The 20,204-nt window shown below is 38.6% G+C and overlaps 1 protein-coding gene across 1 annotated transcript in view; it reads left to right on the plus strand.

The window, feature by feature from the left end:
- CUBN (cubilin) overlaps positions 1–20,204 on the plus strand; it is a 285,455-nt gene that overhangs the window by 223,006 nt on the left and 42,245 nt on the right. The window contains exons 57-59 of the mRNA XM_036346196.1: positions 7,479–7,679; positions 10,903–11,032; positions 14,553–14,770. Coding sequence (XP_036202089.1) covers positions 7,479–7,679; positions 10,903–11,032; positions 14,553–14,770 — 549 coding nt within the window. The remainder of the gene's footprint in view (positions 1–7,478; positions 7,680–10,902; positions 11,033–14,552; positions 14,771–20,204) is intronic.

Genomic DNA, 20,204 nt, shown 5'->3' on the forward strand with positions numbered 1-20,204 from the left:
CTTGAGAAACACCATCCGAAGGATGTAAAGTTCCAGTACGGTGGTAAACTTGTCCATGTATTCTAAAACAGTATGGCCCATATCCTAATGGCGATGCAATATTTGCACCCATGGAAGCAAAAGCAAAAGAACTATTTATGAATGAATATTTTCCATGAAATTTTTACTGTCAGAATCTTCGTTTGTCAATCTTTTTAAATATGCAGAGTAATCTGGAAAATGTATATCATTTGGACAGACTTTCCCTTTGCTACAACATTGAGTAAATTTCCCATTGGATGGTTTTTCATCAGAGAAATTTAGTTATAAGCAAAATTCACATCTAACAGTCATTCCACCACAACTATGAGAATTATATCCTCATGTACTCCATTTTCACTGAGAAGGCAGTTCCTACCAGTATTGGTTGTACTTGTTGATGACTGTTCTCTAGACATATTCTGTCATCACCACTGCCTTCTTTCAACTTCAAAGGCACACTGGTCTTTAGACATTTTCTGTCGATGACGCCGGTGTTTTTCGGCATCAGAGAGATGTGTTTCCAATAGCTAGTCTTCAGATACATTCTGTTGCAGGCGCCGCCTTCTTTTAAAATCAGACGTATGTTGCTTTTCAGACATTTTCTGTCAATAACGCCGGCATCTTTAGGCTGCAGAGCTATGTTGTATCAACAGTTGTTCTTTAGACATAGTCCCACCTCTCTATTGTCATGGTCTGAGATGCAGGTGAATGAGAGTCCTGGCTGTCAGGTAGCTGAGAGCTGTCTGACCAACAGCTGATTCTGGCTGATTCTGTGTGGGTGGGACTTCCTCCTCCCTGCTGTCAGTTTCCACAGCTGTGATGAGGAAGCTGTGGTGACAGAGGGAGCCACGCCCTCCAAGCTGCCCTCTCTCTCGCTCTGCTCTATGTCCAGCAGCCCCCTGCTCTGCCAAGTCTTCCAAACCTCCTGCTCTCCGCCCACTCTCCCACTCTGCTCTCCACTGGCAAAGGTCCCGGGAGCCCATGGGCGTGGCTATGGCCTCACCTCCTGGGGCCAGCAAAGGTCCTGGGAGCCTGCGGCTGGTGTTGCCTCCTGGGGCGCTTGACACCTGTAAACTCAAGACTAAAATGGTTCTTGGTATTCTGAATAGTATCTTCAAAAGTTGTAAAACAAAATTGGGAATTAACAAATAAAAAATTTTCTTTTGGTCAAAAATACAATCAGAAACAGACAAATACTAACAATGAATGATGAGAGAAACCTCTAATGTTTGTTCTTATTTTGCAATCAGATGTCATTAAATACTTATTTCACTTTCCTAAATATTGAGTCTAAAGTATATTTTTGTGTTTTTACTGTTCATGTGGCCAAGTAGATACCTCCAAGTTTATAGGCTATTTTTTTAACTTCATAAATAAAGCAGTTTGTGGATATAGTAACCTAAGGCAAGTGAATGCCTTCTGTGCCTTGATTTTTCTGTCATTAAGTAGTAACATTGATTCACCTTGATGGATAATGAGGGGTTTCGAAATTCTTAACTGAAAAGTTCCTGTATCGAGGCAAATTTTAAACTCAGTTTTTCTCAGATCTAGAGTATTTCTTGATAAGATTTGGAGAGAAGAGGAGCCCTGAAGCAGAGAAAATGAAGAGAACCAGAAAGGCCGATGCTTTTACTCACTGTCCTCTAGGATGGCCTCAAAAGCCCCAAGAGGAATGGGGCTAAGTTTCTAGGACAGCCAGATAGGAAGTCCTATAAAATATTTGCTTGAATTCTTTTTATTAACTTAGAAGTCCTGGTTTACAGGCTATACCCCAATATATAGCTAAAAGGAAAGAAAATTTTATTTCAGATTTTTCCTTTTGCCCCCTTTTTTACTAAGAAGCACAAAAATTGACTTTTGTCAGTTGTCTTAGTTCACACCCCCCTTCCCCCATTTAGTCTAAGTTGGTGTTTTTTTTAAGTGGAATGATCCATTTACCATTTGCCATGTTTTTACCATTTCTTCTCTTTGTTTTCTCAATCATTTCTGAAGAAATCAGAATATAGGCACATTTCACAATTCATTACCTTAGAAAGCATTGTGCAATGGTTCTTTTGAAATAGTTTCTATTGATAGTTTATTCAAATTGGTTGAGCTCTAGAGAAGACACTCAGTTATGTGAGATTCTTCACTTGCCTGTGTTTCAAACTTTGGCCTGCACACTCTAAGGAGCATAGTTTTATACGAGTACTCACTTCTCCCTCTCGCTGAATCATGCTCTCTGTTGAGATTTCCAGCAACTTAAAGCAAAGTTAATTAGACAGACAATAGACCTCATTCATTGTTGTCCCTAATCCACCTGCCTCTCCCTAGAACTCTTTTCAACTTTACAGAAAAACACTTTATCTTATCTACAACATTAAAATATTTCAAACAAAAGGATTTCCCCCTATCTCTACTCCTCTTAGGCCTCTCTGCCTCTCTATGACTCAGGAAAAAAATTGCAGTCAGTCTGAATCTAAATTCCACAAGTTTATGCAATTTGCTGAATTACTCATTCTTGACTTTCTTTCAATTTTCTCCAAATTCTTGGAATCATAATGGAATTTAGAATTGAGCATTGCTCTGTAATAAAGCCCAATATGTTAAAGATTATATTTCAATATGTTGAGTAGAGCCTTACTCATTTTAAATAATAAATGTATTTTAAAGGTTTTTAGAAAAATGGAGACTAGATCAAAGCAAATTATGGAGGGTCATCTTACATTTCAGAGATTTCAGTAGTAAATATACATCAAATTGTTTACTGAAGATAGAATTAAGAATAAATGTAGCTCCTTGTCCCATGACAGAGGCTCTAGTCCAAGGAAAAAGTAGTGTTCAATTTCTCTTCCCTTCCTGACACGTTCTCAGATGCTTGATTGAATGCTATCTCTTGGTCATAAACTCAACTTTAATATTCATTTTGCTCCTTGGAGAATTTTTTCCAGACCTTGACTAAGTTCCTTTCTCTCCCTAAAAGACAATCATCTTGGTTGCATTTAACTATACCTATTCTACTTGAGAGTTTTGTGTATGCTTTGGTTATATATTCAATTGGTTCTCCCTATGATTATGGAAAAGTATTTAATATCATTATTTTCTGATGCCTGTCACCAAGTGTCTTCTCATGGAAGAATCAGGCTGATATCTCTGATCTAATGCAGTGATGCAGAGCTTGAGAAAAAGATGTATGTTGGTGAATTACTTTATGCCTAATGGCATTTTTATATCTCATTTTCTTGCATATTATATTCTTTATAATAATCCTTGATATGTTTTTAGACTTTAGGTAACTTTATAAGATCTTATATTATGTAATATTTAATTTCTTGTGGAAAAAATTGGAAGGACACCCTGCCTTAAAGAAATGACTACTGAAAAGGATACAAGAATGTTTAATCCATCAAGCAACTTTCCAAATATCATAACTTTTGCAATTTATTGAGTCAGGCTTTGAGAATGAGTAGATTATCTTTAATGGTTTGTTTAGTTATTTGCTATTCTGTTGCTATCTACAAAATATTAAAATCCCCTCTCAACTTCCTGTGCTTCCCAACTTCCTTATTGTTGAATAGAGATCTTTTATAAATAGTTAATGAGTTTTGATTATGTCTTAACAGAGATATACCACTTCTATTTCATGGTGACCTTTTTATAATTGAACTAGTTATTTTAATTAATCATTTGAAAGAAATAATCGGGCATATGCTAAACTTTACCCTATTTTTCACAGTCCTTTCATAATTTTCTAAGACAACTGTCACTGTGATCATCTATGTCAGTAGGCCAACAACTTAAAAACTAATACTCAGAGGACACCTGCATAGCAGGCTATTTGATCAATGTGAGGCCGAGATTTTAATCTAGCATCAGCAATATTTCTTTTCATTCCATGGTCTTGGTTTTATAACTCTCTGGGTGTTGTTTTTTTTCAGGCTAAATATATTTCTATAAATAATGCATAACATTTTTTCCCTCAAACTCACCTACTCTAAATTTTAAAAATTCCAGTGGAGCTATTGGTGTCTTCAAGACAAAGTCTGAGGTAATAATTAAGGTACATAATCTGGTAGTATTCAAATCTGAGTTTAATTTATTTCTTTATTTCTATTTTTCTAACATCATGTTGCTTCTAATTACATGATAAGGTCATTGACATTAAGTATTTCACATTTTGTAACTTGTAGGTTTATGCCCAATTAGAAGCATTTCTGTTCCAGGATTTTCAAAATGAAGGAATTTTTTTTTTGGTTAATTTAATAAATGTACCTGGAATTGATACCTCAAGATTTCTTCAAGCTAGATAGAAACTTACCTGAGGAGCCAAATACATTCTTAAAATGACTTAAGATTTATATTGCATAGATATTTTCTGGAAAAAAATCAATTTTATCTAAGATAACACTCAGATCTAAAAAGAGGAGTGAATGTTTTAATGTACAGATATGTAAAACATGCATTCACCAAGCGTCTTTCAGTTTAAAGTGGTAGATTACCTTTAAATTAACTTAAATATCAATTAGAGTTTATAAGTTATCTCATCGCCTCAAAGGAAGGTTTAAAAATAAGAAGGGCAGGAATGGCTTCCAGAACATGTGGAAGCCAGAACAATAACCTCAGCATGCTCTCTCTTTCCCCCTCGCGTGTTGTTGCTTTCTGCATGACAACTCCATTTTCCCTGACTGCAGCCTGGCTTCCTTCATGTGTCAGGAGATGGCTGCTGATGTTTTCCAAGTTGAACATCTTTGGTTTTTATTGTTGACTAGAGGCCCAGTATGTGAAATTTGTGCAAGGGGTGGGAGGGGGAGCAGGAAGGTTGTCCCTCAGCCCACCCTGCACCTTCTCACAATCCAGGACCCCTCCGGTAGGGTCCCTAGGCCTGGCCAGCGATCAGGGCACATGGGCCTTTCCTTCCCTTGGTTGCTGGCAGCTGGCCCCGCCCCCCTGCTGCCACTGCTTGCCATCTGTGCAGCGCTGCTCCTCTTCCCTGCCATTGGTCACCTCCCTCTGCAAGCAACAGGCATGGGGTGAGATCACTTGGCTGGCCTGGGCCTGGCTGTAGGGTAGCTGCCCTCACAGTGAGTGTTGTGTACTCCTCAGGCACATCTAGGAGGGCAGCCAACCAGTGGCATGTGGAGTTGGCTTATACCATCTTGCAATAGTCAGTCACGCTCCTCTATTCCAAATTCTGCATTTAGTGATCTCATGTTGGTAGCTTGAAATTGGCTATGGGGGAATATTTATACCATGGAAATTGGCAAATGCATAAATCAGAGCAATTTTTTTTCATTCAGAGAACTGGTTGTTATATTTACCAGTACACTACTGTCTACTTCAAGTTTCAAACAAGGGTCTTGAAACTTATTCTAACTGAGTTGGCTTAGGTCACATGCCCCCCAACCTGCCTTGAAGCAAAATCTATGGCCAGGGAACTTGAAATTACAACATAAATATATATATTAATTTCCTTAATTTATAAGAGTGTTCTGATAGCAAACAGGCAGTCCGGTTTCAGAGTCCACCATGTCATAGCATGCAATCATATAAAATATTAAAATTTAGTTTCTCAAAGCCTGACTCAATAAATTGAGAAAATTATAATATTTGGTCAAGTAAGACATGAAAGACTCTAAGCCTAATTAGTCACAAGGAAATGCAAATCAAAACCACAGTGAACTACCACTTCAAACCCACAAGGATGGCTATAATAAAAAAGACAGACAATCATAGTGTTGTAATTATGTGGGAAATTGGAACCCTCATGCATTTTTAGTGGTGTGGTAAAATGGTGCAACCTCTTTGGAAAACAACCTGATAGGTCCTCAAAAAATTAAACACAGACTTGCCATACAAGTCAGCAATTCTACTCCTATTATATACTCAAATTAATTGAAAACATATCCACACAAAACCTTGTACATGAATGTTCATAACCATATTATTCATAATAGCCAAAAGCAGAAACAAATCAAACGTCCATCAGATGCTGAATGGATAAACAAAATGTGGTCTGTATATGGCATGGAAAACCATCCAGCCTTGGAGATAATGCAGTATTGACCCTATGCTACAACATGAATGAACTTCAAAAACATTATGTTAAGTAAAAGCAGCCAGTTGCAAAAGGCCACATATTATATGATTCTGTTTATTCAAAATGTTCAGAACAGACAAATCCATACAGACTGAAAGTAAGTTAGTATGGAGTTGGCTGCCTAGGGTTGGGGAGCAGTAAATAGGGAGAGGTAAGTGTGGAGCTATTTTGGACAGGTACAAGGTTTCTCTATGGGGGATGAAAATGTAGTTTGAGGGAGATGTCAGCTATCTAAAGGGACTGTCAGCTGGTAACACCTTTCCAAAGGGCCATTTGAGAAACCTGAGAAAGACTTACTTCAGTACCAGTAACTCGACTTCTAAAAATGTATTCTAATGAAATGATGAGAAACTTCCACAAATATTTATGTACAGAATGTTTGTTTCAACAGCATTTTTTATCACAAACAGTGGGAAAAATAGAATTATCAATCCTAGGGATTAATTGAACACAGAATGAATGGTGCATCTATGTGTCAGAATTTGCTATATCTACTGAATTTAATGTTTTAGAAAAATATTTAATCACATAAAACTGCATGTGTTATGTTATTTTTGGTTAATAAAAATTGAGTTATGCAAGAGCATGTTCAATATGATCCCAGTTAATGATTTAACAGTATAATTAACATATAAAGATGACTGCATAAGTTGTGGTAATAAAAGGCTTTATAATTTTTGTTTATTCTGTTGTTTTGTTTTGTTTTTCTCTTTAGGGTGGGTTGGAACTTATTTATAATTAGAAAACAAAATGATGATATATATTTTACAATCACTGAACTCAAGCTAATATTGATTATATGAACATTTATAACCATTGTTCAAAAAATATTAAGGAATTTCTAATTATCTCTTCGTGGTGGGAGTTCTTTATCTGTACATAGCTCAAGTGAAAGCCGGGTTTTCCAGGAGCAGCCCTGTGGGCATTTGGGGCCAGGCCACCTTTGCTGTGGCTTCAGGGCAGGGGCATGGGGCTGCCCGGAGCATTGCAGCATCCTTAGCAGCATCCCTGGCTCTACCCACTCCGTGCCAGTGTGTACCCCCGCGCACAGCAAAAAGTGTCTTCAGGTACTATTGAAGGTCCCTGGGAGGCAAAATTGTTCCCAGGTTATAATCACTGAATTAAGGAACCATTTGATAAAGGAAGAAAATTCTGGGTTATTTCAAAGTGGATTTATCTGTTGTGAAGTTCTACCAGTACCTGTGTCCTCACGCCTGTGCTGGTTTTGTCACTAGGGTAAACTTCAGGAAACCAATTAAATAGGGAGTTACCATTTCTATGTAAGTTGCGTGAATCTTCCTTACATTTTTGTTTGGTGTTTACCGCATTGATTGTTTATGTGCTTCTGATTAAAATGCTGGTTGTTCCATGCTTCCTACAGCTCGCTCAGCCGTAACGGGAAGCTGTGACAATGACGGCCTGCACATTATCAGGGGCCACAGCGTAGCCTCCACACCTTTTGCTACCGTATGTGGTGATGAGGTCCTGTCTCCTGTTACCATCTCTGGTCCAGTGCTGCTTAACTTCTACTCTAATTCGCACACCACCGACTTCGGATTTAAGCTTTCCTACCAGATAACCTGTGAGTAGCCATAATGATGTGTGAAATATTTTTCTTGACTAATGTCCTCAGGAGTTTTAATTATGATTCATAAATCACCAATTTGAAATTCAAAAACTTTAAGGGTAAAAATGATCAGTTAGGTTCATGATCCAAAAATACTTAGACATTTTTATTTTTTAAGAAACGGGGAGGCTCTTTTTCATGAATTCTGGCTAGAGCTACTCTTTGAAAATCAAACGGAAGGTTGAGATTTATTTTGATAATTTAAGTTAAAATGAACATTCCTGCTATCTTTAGCTGTTTGGACATTACTTTGAAGTGACTTTTTTGGCCTGGACTATCCAGATGCCTATTTCATTTCATCAGTTTGCTAATGTGAAAAGCAATATTGGCCCTGGCCAGCTGGCTCAGTTAGGGCATCAGCCTATACACACACACACACACACACACACACACACACACAAGATTGAGTGTTCGATTCCTGGTTAGGGCACATATATACCTCAGTTGCAGTTCGAACCCTGGTCGGGGCTCAGTTGGGAGGCATCCTATTGATGTTTCTTTCTCTCTCTCTCTCTCTCTCTCTCTCTCTCTCTCTCTCTCTCTCCTTCCCGTTCCTCTCTCTCTAAAAATCAATAAAGATGTATCTTCAGGCGAGGATTATTAACAAAAAGAAAAGCAATTTGTATAAATTTAAGAAAAAACTAAAAGAATATCTTTATGATCTTCTGGTAGGATTTTTTTCAACAACATACAAAAAGCGCAGGCCTTAAAGCAGTGGTTCTCAACCTTCCTAATGCCGCCACCCTTTAATACAGTTCCTCATGCTGTGGTGGCCCCCAACCATAAGATTATTTTCGTTGCTACTTCATAACTGTGATTTTGCTACTGTTATGAATCATAATGTAAATATCTGATATGCAGGATGTATTTTCATTGTTACAAATTGAACATAATTAAAGCATAGTGCTTAATCACAAAAACAATATGTAATTATATATGTGTTTTCCAATGGTCTTAGGCGACCCCTGTGAAAGGGTCGTTCGACCCCCAAAGAGCTCGTGACCCACAAGTTGAGAACCACTGTCTTAAAGGGAAAGGAAACATTGATAATTTGCAGCTTCTCATGTCAAAGTGAGAAGACAAGTCATAGTCTGGGCAAAGGCCTTTGTGGCTACCAGGATCTTTTAATTCTTTAAAGACAATTCAACCTGCTTATTTGAAAATCATGAAACTATATTTCCCTATTTTGAGTAGCCCTTTCTTCTCTTGCAATAAACTTGGTTGGTTAGTTTTCTGGCAGTGCTTTTCCCCACTTCATTCATATGAGACTCTACTGGTGGCTGTGTGGAAGTTTACACACAGTGTTTTAGAAAAATGAGGGATTAAAGGCTAAAAAAATATAAAGCAATGACGTAACTTTCCAAAACACCAGTTGTACCAAAAGAATAAAACAAATAATCTATTTCTTTATCAATAAGACAACTGTGGGGATGCCCATTGCTCAATTCTATTCTGGTTGTGCCAATAGACCTACAAAGCTACAGACAATAGCACTTTACAAATGGGGTCAGGACTCAGGTAGCAGCTCACATGAATGAACTGTGAAGGCCCTTTATCGCGAGTAAGTAAATATTCCAGTCTTCTCTGTGGATGGGAACAGTAATTTATTTGAAAGATAATTATTTTTTTTTTAAATATATTTCATTGATTTTCTACAGAGAGGAAGGGAGAGAGATAGAGAGTTAGAAACATCGATGAGAGAGAAACATCGATCAGCTGCCTCCTGCACATCTCCCACTGGGGATATGCCCGCAACCCAGGTACATGCCCTTGACCGGAATCGAACCTGGGACCTTTCAGTCCGCAGGCCGACGCTCTATCCACTGAGCCAAACCGGTTTCGGCGAAAGATAATTATTTAACTTCCTACTTTTAGCAATGGGTTTGGCCAAGTAAAGACAAAACACAAAACAATATACTTTTGCAAGATTTCTGTTCACCTTTCACTAATGTTGGATGAATAGAGAGTTTTGTTGATAAGATTTCAAATCCTGACATGTACAAATTTGGGGGTTATTTAGGCTTTGATAAGCGTTCAGAGGCCACATAATTGCGTACAAGATGAAACAGAGTAAAGGCCACACAAATCTGACATTTAATTCACTCCATATGTCCACAGGGGTCTGAGCACATGCGTACATATGGAGAGTAGCTTTCCCTGCAAAGTGGGCTCAGCTGAGGTGAAATACATCAATAAGCAAACAGCCACCATTTGTTTCTCATTTCTAAGAGATACAAGTAGAAAATGTCCATTGATAGTTTACAAACCACAGAGGTAGCATCAAAATATACTAACCCCATTCTAATTTTAGAATCACATAATAAAATAAACATAAACCTTTCTCACTGTAATAATGGAAGGGCATTTTCCATCATTAAGTGGCACAACCTGATCCTCCTGATATGTAAGTCCAAGCAAAAATAATAATTTTATATTAAAAACAATAGGTTTATTATAATATTATGACTGTAGGTTTATTGACTAATTGGAGTAACTAAGGGCTCTGGGCAGTTGAGTGCTGGGGTCCGGCTGGGGAGTGGGCCTGGCCTCCTCATGCCAGTAACACCAATGTGGGCAAGTAGAATCCTTACCAGCCTCACGCTGAATAGAAATACATAGGACCCAGGAGCTATGAATTGGGGCCCACAGAGGGAACTACGCTCAAATGTTCCAAAAATGATTTCCAGTACTTCACTTTCTCATAGCCTATCTTTGACAGAGGAAACTCGAATCGATATTGGAGATTTCTAGTGGGCAGACCTTCCTGGGTTCATATGCCCACAATGTGCCTTGGATTCTGCTTTTCTTTTCTACATATCACTCTCATCCCTCTGAGCCGATGAATTAAATATAGAGAAGGGACAGTTACACCCAACACGTGAAATGTTTCTCCTCATTGTTTTCACTCTGGCCATTAATTTGACTCAGACTTATTCCATCCAAGATGTGCCTTAAATATTCTTCCCTGCTTCTCACCATACTGTTTTCCTCCTTCTGCCTTGGTAGAAAAATCAGAATTAATTGTAAGCACACTGAAGGGAGCTTTAAGTTGCTTTAAGAAAGAAATAATAGTTATCTCTCAGGAGAAAAAGGTACAGTGGTAAAGGTTATTTCAAAACTATTTTTCCATGATGCGAGTACCTAATTGTTCTCTGCATATTCCCGTCTTTCATTGCAGCCTGTGGTGGTGTGTTCAACTTCTCCACTGGAATTATCAAAAGCCCTGCCTATTCATACTCAGACTACCCTAACAACATGCACTGCTTGTATAACATCACTGTGAGAGACAACAAAGTGATTCTGCTCAAGTATGTAAGACAAATTCACCTTCTTAAGAAAACCATTTTAGCTTGATTTACAGCTAGGCTTTCCTTAATGATGGAGAGCATCGATTCTCATCAGGACACAGAAGGGAGGAAGGGAGATTGAGGTGCTTGTGGAAACCTGGGAAACAGGCCTCCTACCCTCCACACAAGCCAATAGCGCATGGTTACCAGGTAAGGAAGAAAAACAGGCATTCCACCCGTTAAAATTTTCTAACAGTTTCAAAGGAGCTTATAATGGGTGTAAAGTTATAAGACAATCTTGAAATTCAAGGGTAAGAGAAAGAGTTTCCAGTTGTTGGGCACTTATACACACAAAAAAACCTTTAACACTTTCCATAATTCTGTTATTCATTTCTTAAAACAGGCATATAAGGTATATATTATTCATCTTATTGTATTGATAAGAAAACTGAGGCTCCAGAAAGGTTAAATAACTTTCCCAAAGTGATGCACTATTAAATGAAGGGTCAATATCTGAATCCATGTCAGGTTTCCTCCCAATACCATGTCTCTAGTATATTCCTATGCTATCTCTGAAAGGGTAAAATTTCTTCTAACTACTTAAGAAATGTATTTTTGTGTATCCGAACACCTCTAAGTTGGTGCTATTCAAGATATCTCACATCAGTGGAATTTTCCCTAATCCAACTTTCTACCAAGTCTGATGAAGGGAATGTAGCCTCCAGTTTTCCAGTGATAAAGTCCCACATTGCTTTCATCTAAATGGATATTCAGGAATGTACAGTTTGTGGTAGGAAAATCTGTGGTAGGGTTGGCAGAGTTCGCAGCAATATAGAACTTTTATAGGAGCTTGATGGGCTAGGCCCACTCCTACCACCTCCCCCTAAAAATCATAAAGTCTCTGCAATTTACCTCCAGAGGCCTCGGGTACTAGATGGGTCCAAGGACTGGACTGTGTCAGACAGTGAGCGGTCTATAGGCAGGGCCTTGAAGGAAACTGCAGATCTCACCTGGGACGATTGGTAAGGAAGCTGTACCCCAGAGCCAAAAAGTCCTTTAAATCCTAGGAGCAAAAAAACAAACAAAAGAAAAAATAAAACATTGCCAAATGACCAGTGCAGGAGGCCTGTGAAGGGATGGCCTGCCCAGAATGGAAGCATAAGGAATGGTTCTTGTCATTTGCCATTATAGCCCAACACTTGTTTCTTACATGTATAGGATTATGGTGTGTGTGTGTGTGTGTATGTATGCATGTGTGTGTTTTTCTTTCTGTTTCCTGCCTGGGCTCTGGGCCTCACACTATATCAAAGTTTATATCACCATGTTTGAAAAATTTATTGTAATATTCTGAGACTACTATCTATGAAACAGATATTATTCTAGTATTCTAGGTGCTGCAGAAGTTGTAGACATTAATAAAACATACTTCCTTGTAGGAAGGCTCTCAAAATATGCCATGGGATATTCCATGGGATTTCTGCCCATGGGATTTTTCCAGGAAGGTTCTCTGCTCTTTTGGGAAAATGGTGCAAAATAAAAAGCCAAAATAGCTTTGAGTCCTCCTAGACACTCAAATTGTTCTTTTTCTTTGTAAATTTATGTTGTAGAAAATAAATATGTTGCCTATTGAGAATGAAAGTAGAAATTATCTAGCTATTGTTCTGCCTTCATCTTCCTTTACAAGAACATTTAGTGTTAAGTGTGGTTAAATAATTTTTTCATCTGGATCTTCATCATCAGTTTGAAAAAAATCAGCCAATTGAACCTTTTTGAAAAAATAAAAATTGATCCTTTTTTTCTTAAAGCTCTTCCAAGTATTTTATTGTTAAATATTATCAAATTACTCTGTGCTATGTGTTATTTATTACAGCTGCTAGCGAAAGAAAACAAAGAAAGCAGAAGAGTGTAAAAATGAGGTCAGGAGAGCAAATAACTTTTATTTTATTTTTTTCCAAATAATAAATAATTTAAACAAAATTTTTAAAAGTAAGCCACTAGTAAACAAGTCATAAAATCCTGAAGAAAAAAAACATGTCAGAAGGCCTTGCTTATTTGGGAACTCTGTGAATAGTTACTTGAAATGACAGAGCGTAAGGCCTAGACTAAAATACCATATTAAGCCATAAGAAAATACCATATTAGGCCATAAGAAGAATTAGGGCCCTAACCGGTTTGGCTCAGTGGATAGAGTGTCAGCCTGCAGACTGAAGGGTCCCAGGTTCGATTCTGGTCAAGGGCATGTACCTTGGTTGTGGGCACATCCCCAGTAGGGGGTGTGCAGGAGGCAGCTGATGGATGTTTCTCTCTCATCGATGTTTCTAACTCTCTATCCCTCTCCCTTCCTCTCTGTAAAAAATCAATAAAATATATTTTTAAAAAAAGAAAAGAAAAGTTAGGGATGTATCTATCAGGATAGGTTATAAGTGATACAACCCGAAGGCACAGTAGCTTAACTCAGTGAGTTTATTTCTCACTCGAATGAGTATGTCCGCTGTGGCCTGCCCAGAGGCCTGGCTCCTTGTGGTCACTCAGGGGCTCAGGCTGATGGAAACTTCATTTCTGCATTTGCTTCCAGGATCATTACTGCAGTGGGCAGGCAATGTGGCAAACTGAGTGGTGGTTTCATAAAATTCTTCCAAAAGGTAGAACATATCACACCTAAAACTTGCTTTGGCCATGGAGATGTGAGTCTTAGAGCCATGTCAAAGCTCAGAGTGTATACAGAAAGGCAGTCCTAAGCAAATATCAGAAAGCAGAGAGCCAAGATATGTGGTGAAGTTCCTGGGACCACCACAGTAATCTTAAATGTGAATTTCTGGCTATAGCAATCAACTAAGATTCAAGAGAATTTAATTCATTCTTTTCTACCATTGATTTTTCAATTTATTTTATGAGAAATAACTTATTTCATATTCCTCATTTTCAAAATGATAATAATGATCACTTGTTTTTTAAGAACATCTGTTATATGCCTGACACCACGGTTTGGTTTTTGCCTATTGTTTCAGTTAACTTTACTCTAAACTCCATTTTCAAAGAAGGAAACAATGACTGTGGGAATAAGAATGGAGCTCTGATTCTAAAACCAGTATTTCCTCCACTTGTTAGCATCTTCCCATAAGTAAAGAATAGGATGATAGTACTTGATGGCCCCAAAATAACCAGAGAATAGAGTAAGTGCCATACTTTCAATGAGACTGAAATACTAAAGTGTTGCTGAAATGATAGCAGTTAAACTTGTCAAAACTTAATCTCAGGAGAATTAATATGCCCTTGATTATAAACTCTTAGAAGTTCAGGGCCATATCTAATGTATTTTTTTATCCCAAGTGCTTATCACGATTTTTGACATATTGAATTACTCAAAATATTTGGCTAAACTTTTGAACTGATTAGTATACTGTTTCTAATATTTCCTATTAAATAAAACTTGGACATTCACTTTTAGCCTTTGTCTTTTTTTTTTAAGACAAAAACTCAAGGTACTATTTCATGGAAATCCAAATGAAGAACATTAGTATTAATAAGATTCATTTTACAGGTTCACTGATTTTGATGTGGTTCTCTCCACCTCCTGCTCTCAAGACTACCTGGCAATTTATGATGGTTACAACATCAGTGATCCTCTTCTTGGCAAATTCTGTGGTTCCAAGCTTCCACCAAATGTTAAGAGCAGTAATAACAGTATGCTCCTGGTGTTCAAGACAGATGCATTTCAAACAGCAAGAGGTTGGGTGATAACTTTCCGGCAGACACTGGGTAAGAATTTTGGACATGTAAATCTATTTTTCATGACTGTTATTTTTTGCTTTATTTTATTTCACCTGACTAAAGTTGCTTTTCATTTAAGTTTAGAGGAAAGTCACATAAAGTTTTGGTTTTTTAAATTACTAATAATGTATTCTGATTTTTTAAAAAATAACTCAACAAGTGTACTTCTATAGTATACTACGGTAAAGTCTGTCTACACAGCCATCTGAAATAAGACCCAAACCTTATTAATCATCCATGAAAATGGTGAAAGTTGAGCCTAAAGGCAGTCTAGGCACAGATCAAGACAGAGGACCCATAGCCTATGTTGACTTTATCCTTAAAAAGGTTAAGATCCTTGGAGAATGTTACGTAAAGACTGAATGGTCAGATGACTTCTGGAAAGATCATAGTGGTACTAGTCTGGAGAAAAGCCCAAAGGACCCTCTGGCCTGAGAAGGAAGAAGCTTATCATAGAATTCTGGATGGGAAATGTTGGAGGTTCAAATGAACACAACAGGAATAGAAATAGAAGAAAGGGTAGAGATCCCAGAGGTATTCAGAAGTTAGAATACATTGGAAATACAGCATTTGGAACTTGATATATTACACGAAGACATAAGTTGTTGATGACTTCTTATGAGTAACTTGTTGGATAGGGTGCCTTAGGAGACTATGATTTCGGGAAGAAATATTATATTTAGTTTGAAGCATTTGGAGTTGGAGGGCCTATGAGATAACTAAATGAAGAATACAGGAGGAAGTTGAAGCTTAAGAAACAATTTGGGCTGGAAATAATGATCTAGAGGTAAAGGGAAGAGCTAAATGTGAGGATCAATAAAAAATAGAACCCTGGTTTATTACCACTCCATGTAAGAAATAATTATCTATATAAAATCAACACAGAACTTTAAATCATATAAGGTAGTTAATCAATCCTCTGTTTATCTACAGTCACAGCATCAGTGGCACAATCTAGGTCATTTATATTTGACTCTGGAAAATGTGTTGATTTTTCCATTTGATCAGTGTTCTGGAAATGAACAGGTCACCAAACAAATCACATCTTCTGTGAACTCTCATCTCAGAGAAACCTGGGAAAATTTCTACAATAAGAATCCTGACTTATTGTTCAAACTCTTTCTTCCTCTTTACCCCATCCTGTGGATAACCTTTATGTCTCCGATTCAAAGCAGAGCTTACCTTAAACTTGTTTGCATTTGGCGTGAGTTTTTTTGTGTGTGTGCATTTCTTGAGGGAAGCAATTAGATAGTGTTTTAAAAGCTTCACAGTAAGCCACAGTCATCATGACAAATTGCATCAGAAAATCACTTTGCCACCTACCCTACTTAGTGATATCACCAATAACTTGAAAGCAAGTCTCAGGGGCAGAACACAGGAGGCTGAAAGACAAATTAATTTTCCCTTGGAGATTGTTTTTGTGCAAAATAACTCACAAACTCTTGCCTTTAGCACAGACTTTAGAGTCAAATGGCATATATTTGCATAGCTCTTGTTACCTGCTTTCAGGTTGTTTTTCTTTTTCCTCATGCTTTCTCACATAGCCATTGAAATAGTCTCAAATCACTCCACACGCGTTCATCTGTGTGAGGCCTGCCAGCTAGTATTCCCCAGCCTCATTAAATTACTATGCTTTTCTGGGCTACAAAGAAGACACTTTTGGATTTATTGTGATTTTTACTGCACTGAAAAAGCACAGAAGGAAAAATCTTACACTGTCAGAGGCATTGTTCATCCCTGAGCATCAGGCACTTTTAGTTTATTAGTATTTCCTGGGTCACAGTTAGAGAAAGTGTCTGTGTATAGAGAGCAAAAATGCAGCTCACAGCTGCATGTCATGATGTCTCTTCTTCTTCTTCACACATCATCAATCACTTGGAAGTATTTAGGTAATTTTCAGTGGTAATTTTTTATTGAAAACCCAAGTGTCATAATTTTGAATTGTGTGGTGTCACAAAGCTTTCAAGACCTTACATCTGAATTAACGTTTCATCTGCAGAATGTTAATCTTGTTTTTTGTTGTTGTTGTTTGTGGTAAGGAAAAGGAGAGGAAGAATAAGAATAGATTGAATTCTGGAGTTTATGAAATCTTTTATTTTTTTGTATGTCCATTTATATGAAACTAGAGGCCTGGTGCATGAAAATTCATGCACTAGAGGGGGGCGTCCCTCAGCCCAGCCTACCCTCTCTCACAGTCCAGGGGCCCTCAGGGGCAGAAGATGACCTGGCGATCAGGGGAAGGCGATGCCCCCATCACACCACTGCTGCCGCCACTGCCGGCAGCGCAAGCCTCAGCTGGCTCTGGTTACCTGAGTCTTGGGCAGCCCTGGGTGGCAGGGGGGCTGTGGGTACTGGGGGACTCCAGAGGCAGGTGCATGGCTGAGGGGACTGGGTGCTGCCATCTTATGGCTGTGGGAACCACCATCTTTGAGGGCGTGGCAGTCAATTAGCATATTCCCTCCTTATTGGCTGTGGGTGCCACCATCTTTGAGGGCATGGCAGACAATTAGCATATTCCTTCCTTATTGTCTGTGGGTGCTTCCGTCTTTGAGGGTGGGGCAGTCAATTAGCATATTTCCTCCTTATTGGCTGTGGGCGCTGCCATCTTTGTGATTGCATGAGGGTCAATTAACATATTCCCTCTTTATCAGATAGGATGTCCAGGATAGGTAAATCCACAGGGACAAGGTAAAATACAAAAGTAGGTTTATAGCTGTGATTATGTGAAACACTGAGTTTATTTAATTTTTTTGGATGTACATTTTTTTAAAATTTTCCCCTTTTTAATTAAATTTATTGGAGTGACATTGGTTAATATGGTCATATAGGTTTCAGGGTGGGTTTCTATGTTACAAGATCTGTATATTGCATCAAGTGCCCACCACCCAAGGTCAAATCTTCTCCCGTCACCATGTATTTGGATCCACTTCTCCCCCAACCCCTCCCCTCTGGCAGCCACCACACTGCTGTTTGTGTGCACGAGTTTCAGTTTTATATCCCGCATATGAGTGAGATCATATGGGTCTTAGCTTTTTCTAACTGACTTATTTCATTCAGCATAATACGAGATATTTTAGTTACAGATCTAGGTGCACCCTTCACACCCATCCCATCCATATAACACTACCCTGTGTCTCCCAGAAAGAGGAGAAAGCAACTTTGTGGGCCACCCAGCGGCTTCTTGTTTCCAGCGCAGTCACCTCAGCCTGGAAAACAGTCTCTGCACAGAGTAAATAGTTGATGTGAAGAGGAAACCGTTTTAGCCTGCAACATCTCAGCTCAGTTTATCTCATAAAGCACTAGAGATTTGCAGTTTTACTATTTAGATGATGCACTTGGCGATACTTTATAAACATCTGTTTTAATTTCTCAGAAATTAGTAAAGAGCCAACTCACATAATTATGTGATTATCAGATAAATTCTCCTCGTGCATGTTTTATATTTGCATTGCTAATGGGCCTGAATACATTTTGGGGACATATCCCCTGGTTTGCTGTTGATTACTAAATGTGGAGTGAAACCGGGCCTGTTCTTTCATGGAGCTGCGCTGTGAAGGGCCACGTGGTGGGACACAGGGTGGAAGGTAGAGCAGGCACGTCCAGGAGCTGACCTCCAGCTGCAGTGGAGTCTGCCTTCCTCTTGCTCCCTGCACTCCAACACGACATGAATAATTGATCCCGAATGACTGACGACCAGCAAAATGACCATACTGGGCCCTGGGGATCTGCAAAACCCTGCAAGTATCTGCAAATTGGAGCATTTTTCTCCAGAAAGTATGTAGCTTTTATCTCATTGTCAACGGTGTCGCTGACCTCTTAAAGTTCAAAAGCCACGGGTCCTGTGCATTTGGCTGAGGTGGGCACGCTCCACAGTACAGAATCTACACTTACTAGTATCCTTTTATTCTATTAACTTCTGCTGGTTGAGATTCTGTCCCTCCTTTACCACAGGATCTGCTTTGGCCATGACCTTGCTCACCTGTCTCACTCATGAAGCACTTAAGACTTGCGAATGTGTTTTTAAACCAGCAAAACCCCACATCTGTTTACTGTACTGGTGTCATAACACAGTGCTGCTCAGTCAGCCTATTCGTGATATGCTCATCACATTATACACCAAACTGGTGGATATAGGTTGGATCAAGGATTTACAGTACATGTATTTCCTGTGGAGTACCACAGTCATTTTGTTGTTTCTAAAGCAATGTATTGTGTAACACTTAGGCAAAATGTCAGACTCAGAAACTGAACTTGGCCCAGTAAGGTATGAAGTTCACAAGCATTTGGATATGTGAGTTGCCAAGGAGAGTGTGAGGCATGACCCCTTCAGGATAACATCCTAGAAGGACAAGGCGTTGCCCTGGAGACAATGGCAATATTAGGGACCAGGGGACATCAGTGACCAGAGGTTCATGTCACCAAGTGCTGTAAAGCCTGAACACATGACTAACACTCCTGGCCCCTTGTAGCTCAGAGCCCACGTGCTGAGGATGAAGGCCGCGTCCATCTTCCTTCATCTGGAGTATTTGTCATATGGAGAATGAGTCAGTTGACATTAAATCAGACTCACTCACCTTTGCTATGAAAGAAAAGCAATAATACCAAAGTGCATGTTTAACAAGGACAAAGTCAATCACGGTCTACTTGGTGAATCGCCCCAAATTAAAAGTGCTGCAGACCAGAAAGTAGGTAGCCAGGACTCAATTGCTTCATTACGTCATTGCCTGGTGAGATGCTTTAGAAAAGTCCTATAATAATTCTGAGCTCAACTTTATCCACTAAAAAGAGTCAGTTTGAAGCATGACACTTTCTATCTTTTCAGGATGTGATGGGGATGGAGTAGACAGTTCTGTAAAGTGCCATACGTGTCAAAGAGAAAGGCTGTGTTAGAAAGCAATACTGAAGTCTTGGCTTTCTGCAGGGCTCCAGGCCCACCCACCTCATCTCTAAACTGGGGTAGGGGTGAGGGGTCATTACTATCAACAGGACCACTTCGTGGTACAATGGTTTCTGGTTCTAACTCATTTTGCAATGAAATCTTACCAGCAAGCCTTAAAGTATATTTCATAACTTAAATCTGAAATCAAAAGCTAATTCTGATTAATTCTAAGGCCTTGCAGAGGCTTAACACATAATCCTCACTCCAACAATATTGGCTGTATGGACAAATTAAAGAGTACGTGAATAAATCATGCCCACTCTATAATTACATTATGTTATACATAATATACACTGAGTGGCTAGATTATTATGACCACTCCATCAGTACAATGAAGTGAATTAGTTATACAAATAATAATAATAATAATAATAATAATAATAATAATAAAACCTTGAGAGTATTTGCTTAGGAAGTTTTCAATATTCAGTATTTTTGGAAGTGTCAATGAAGTACTGATGGGGTGGTCATAATAATCTGGCC

The sequence above is a fragment of the Myotis myotis genome, unplaced genomic scaffold (genome assembly GCF_014108235.1).
Source record: "Myotis myotis isolate mMyoMyo1 unplaced genomic scaffold, mMyoMyo1.p scaffold_m19_p_1, whole genome shotgun sequence".
NCBI classification, from domain to species: Eukaryota; Metazoa; Chordata; class Mammalia; order Chiroptera; family Vespertilionidae; genus Myotis; species Myotis myotis.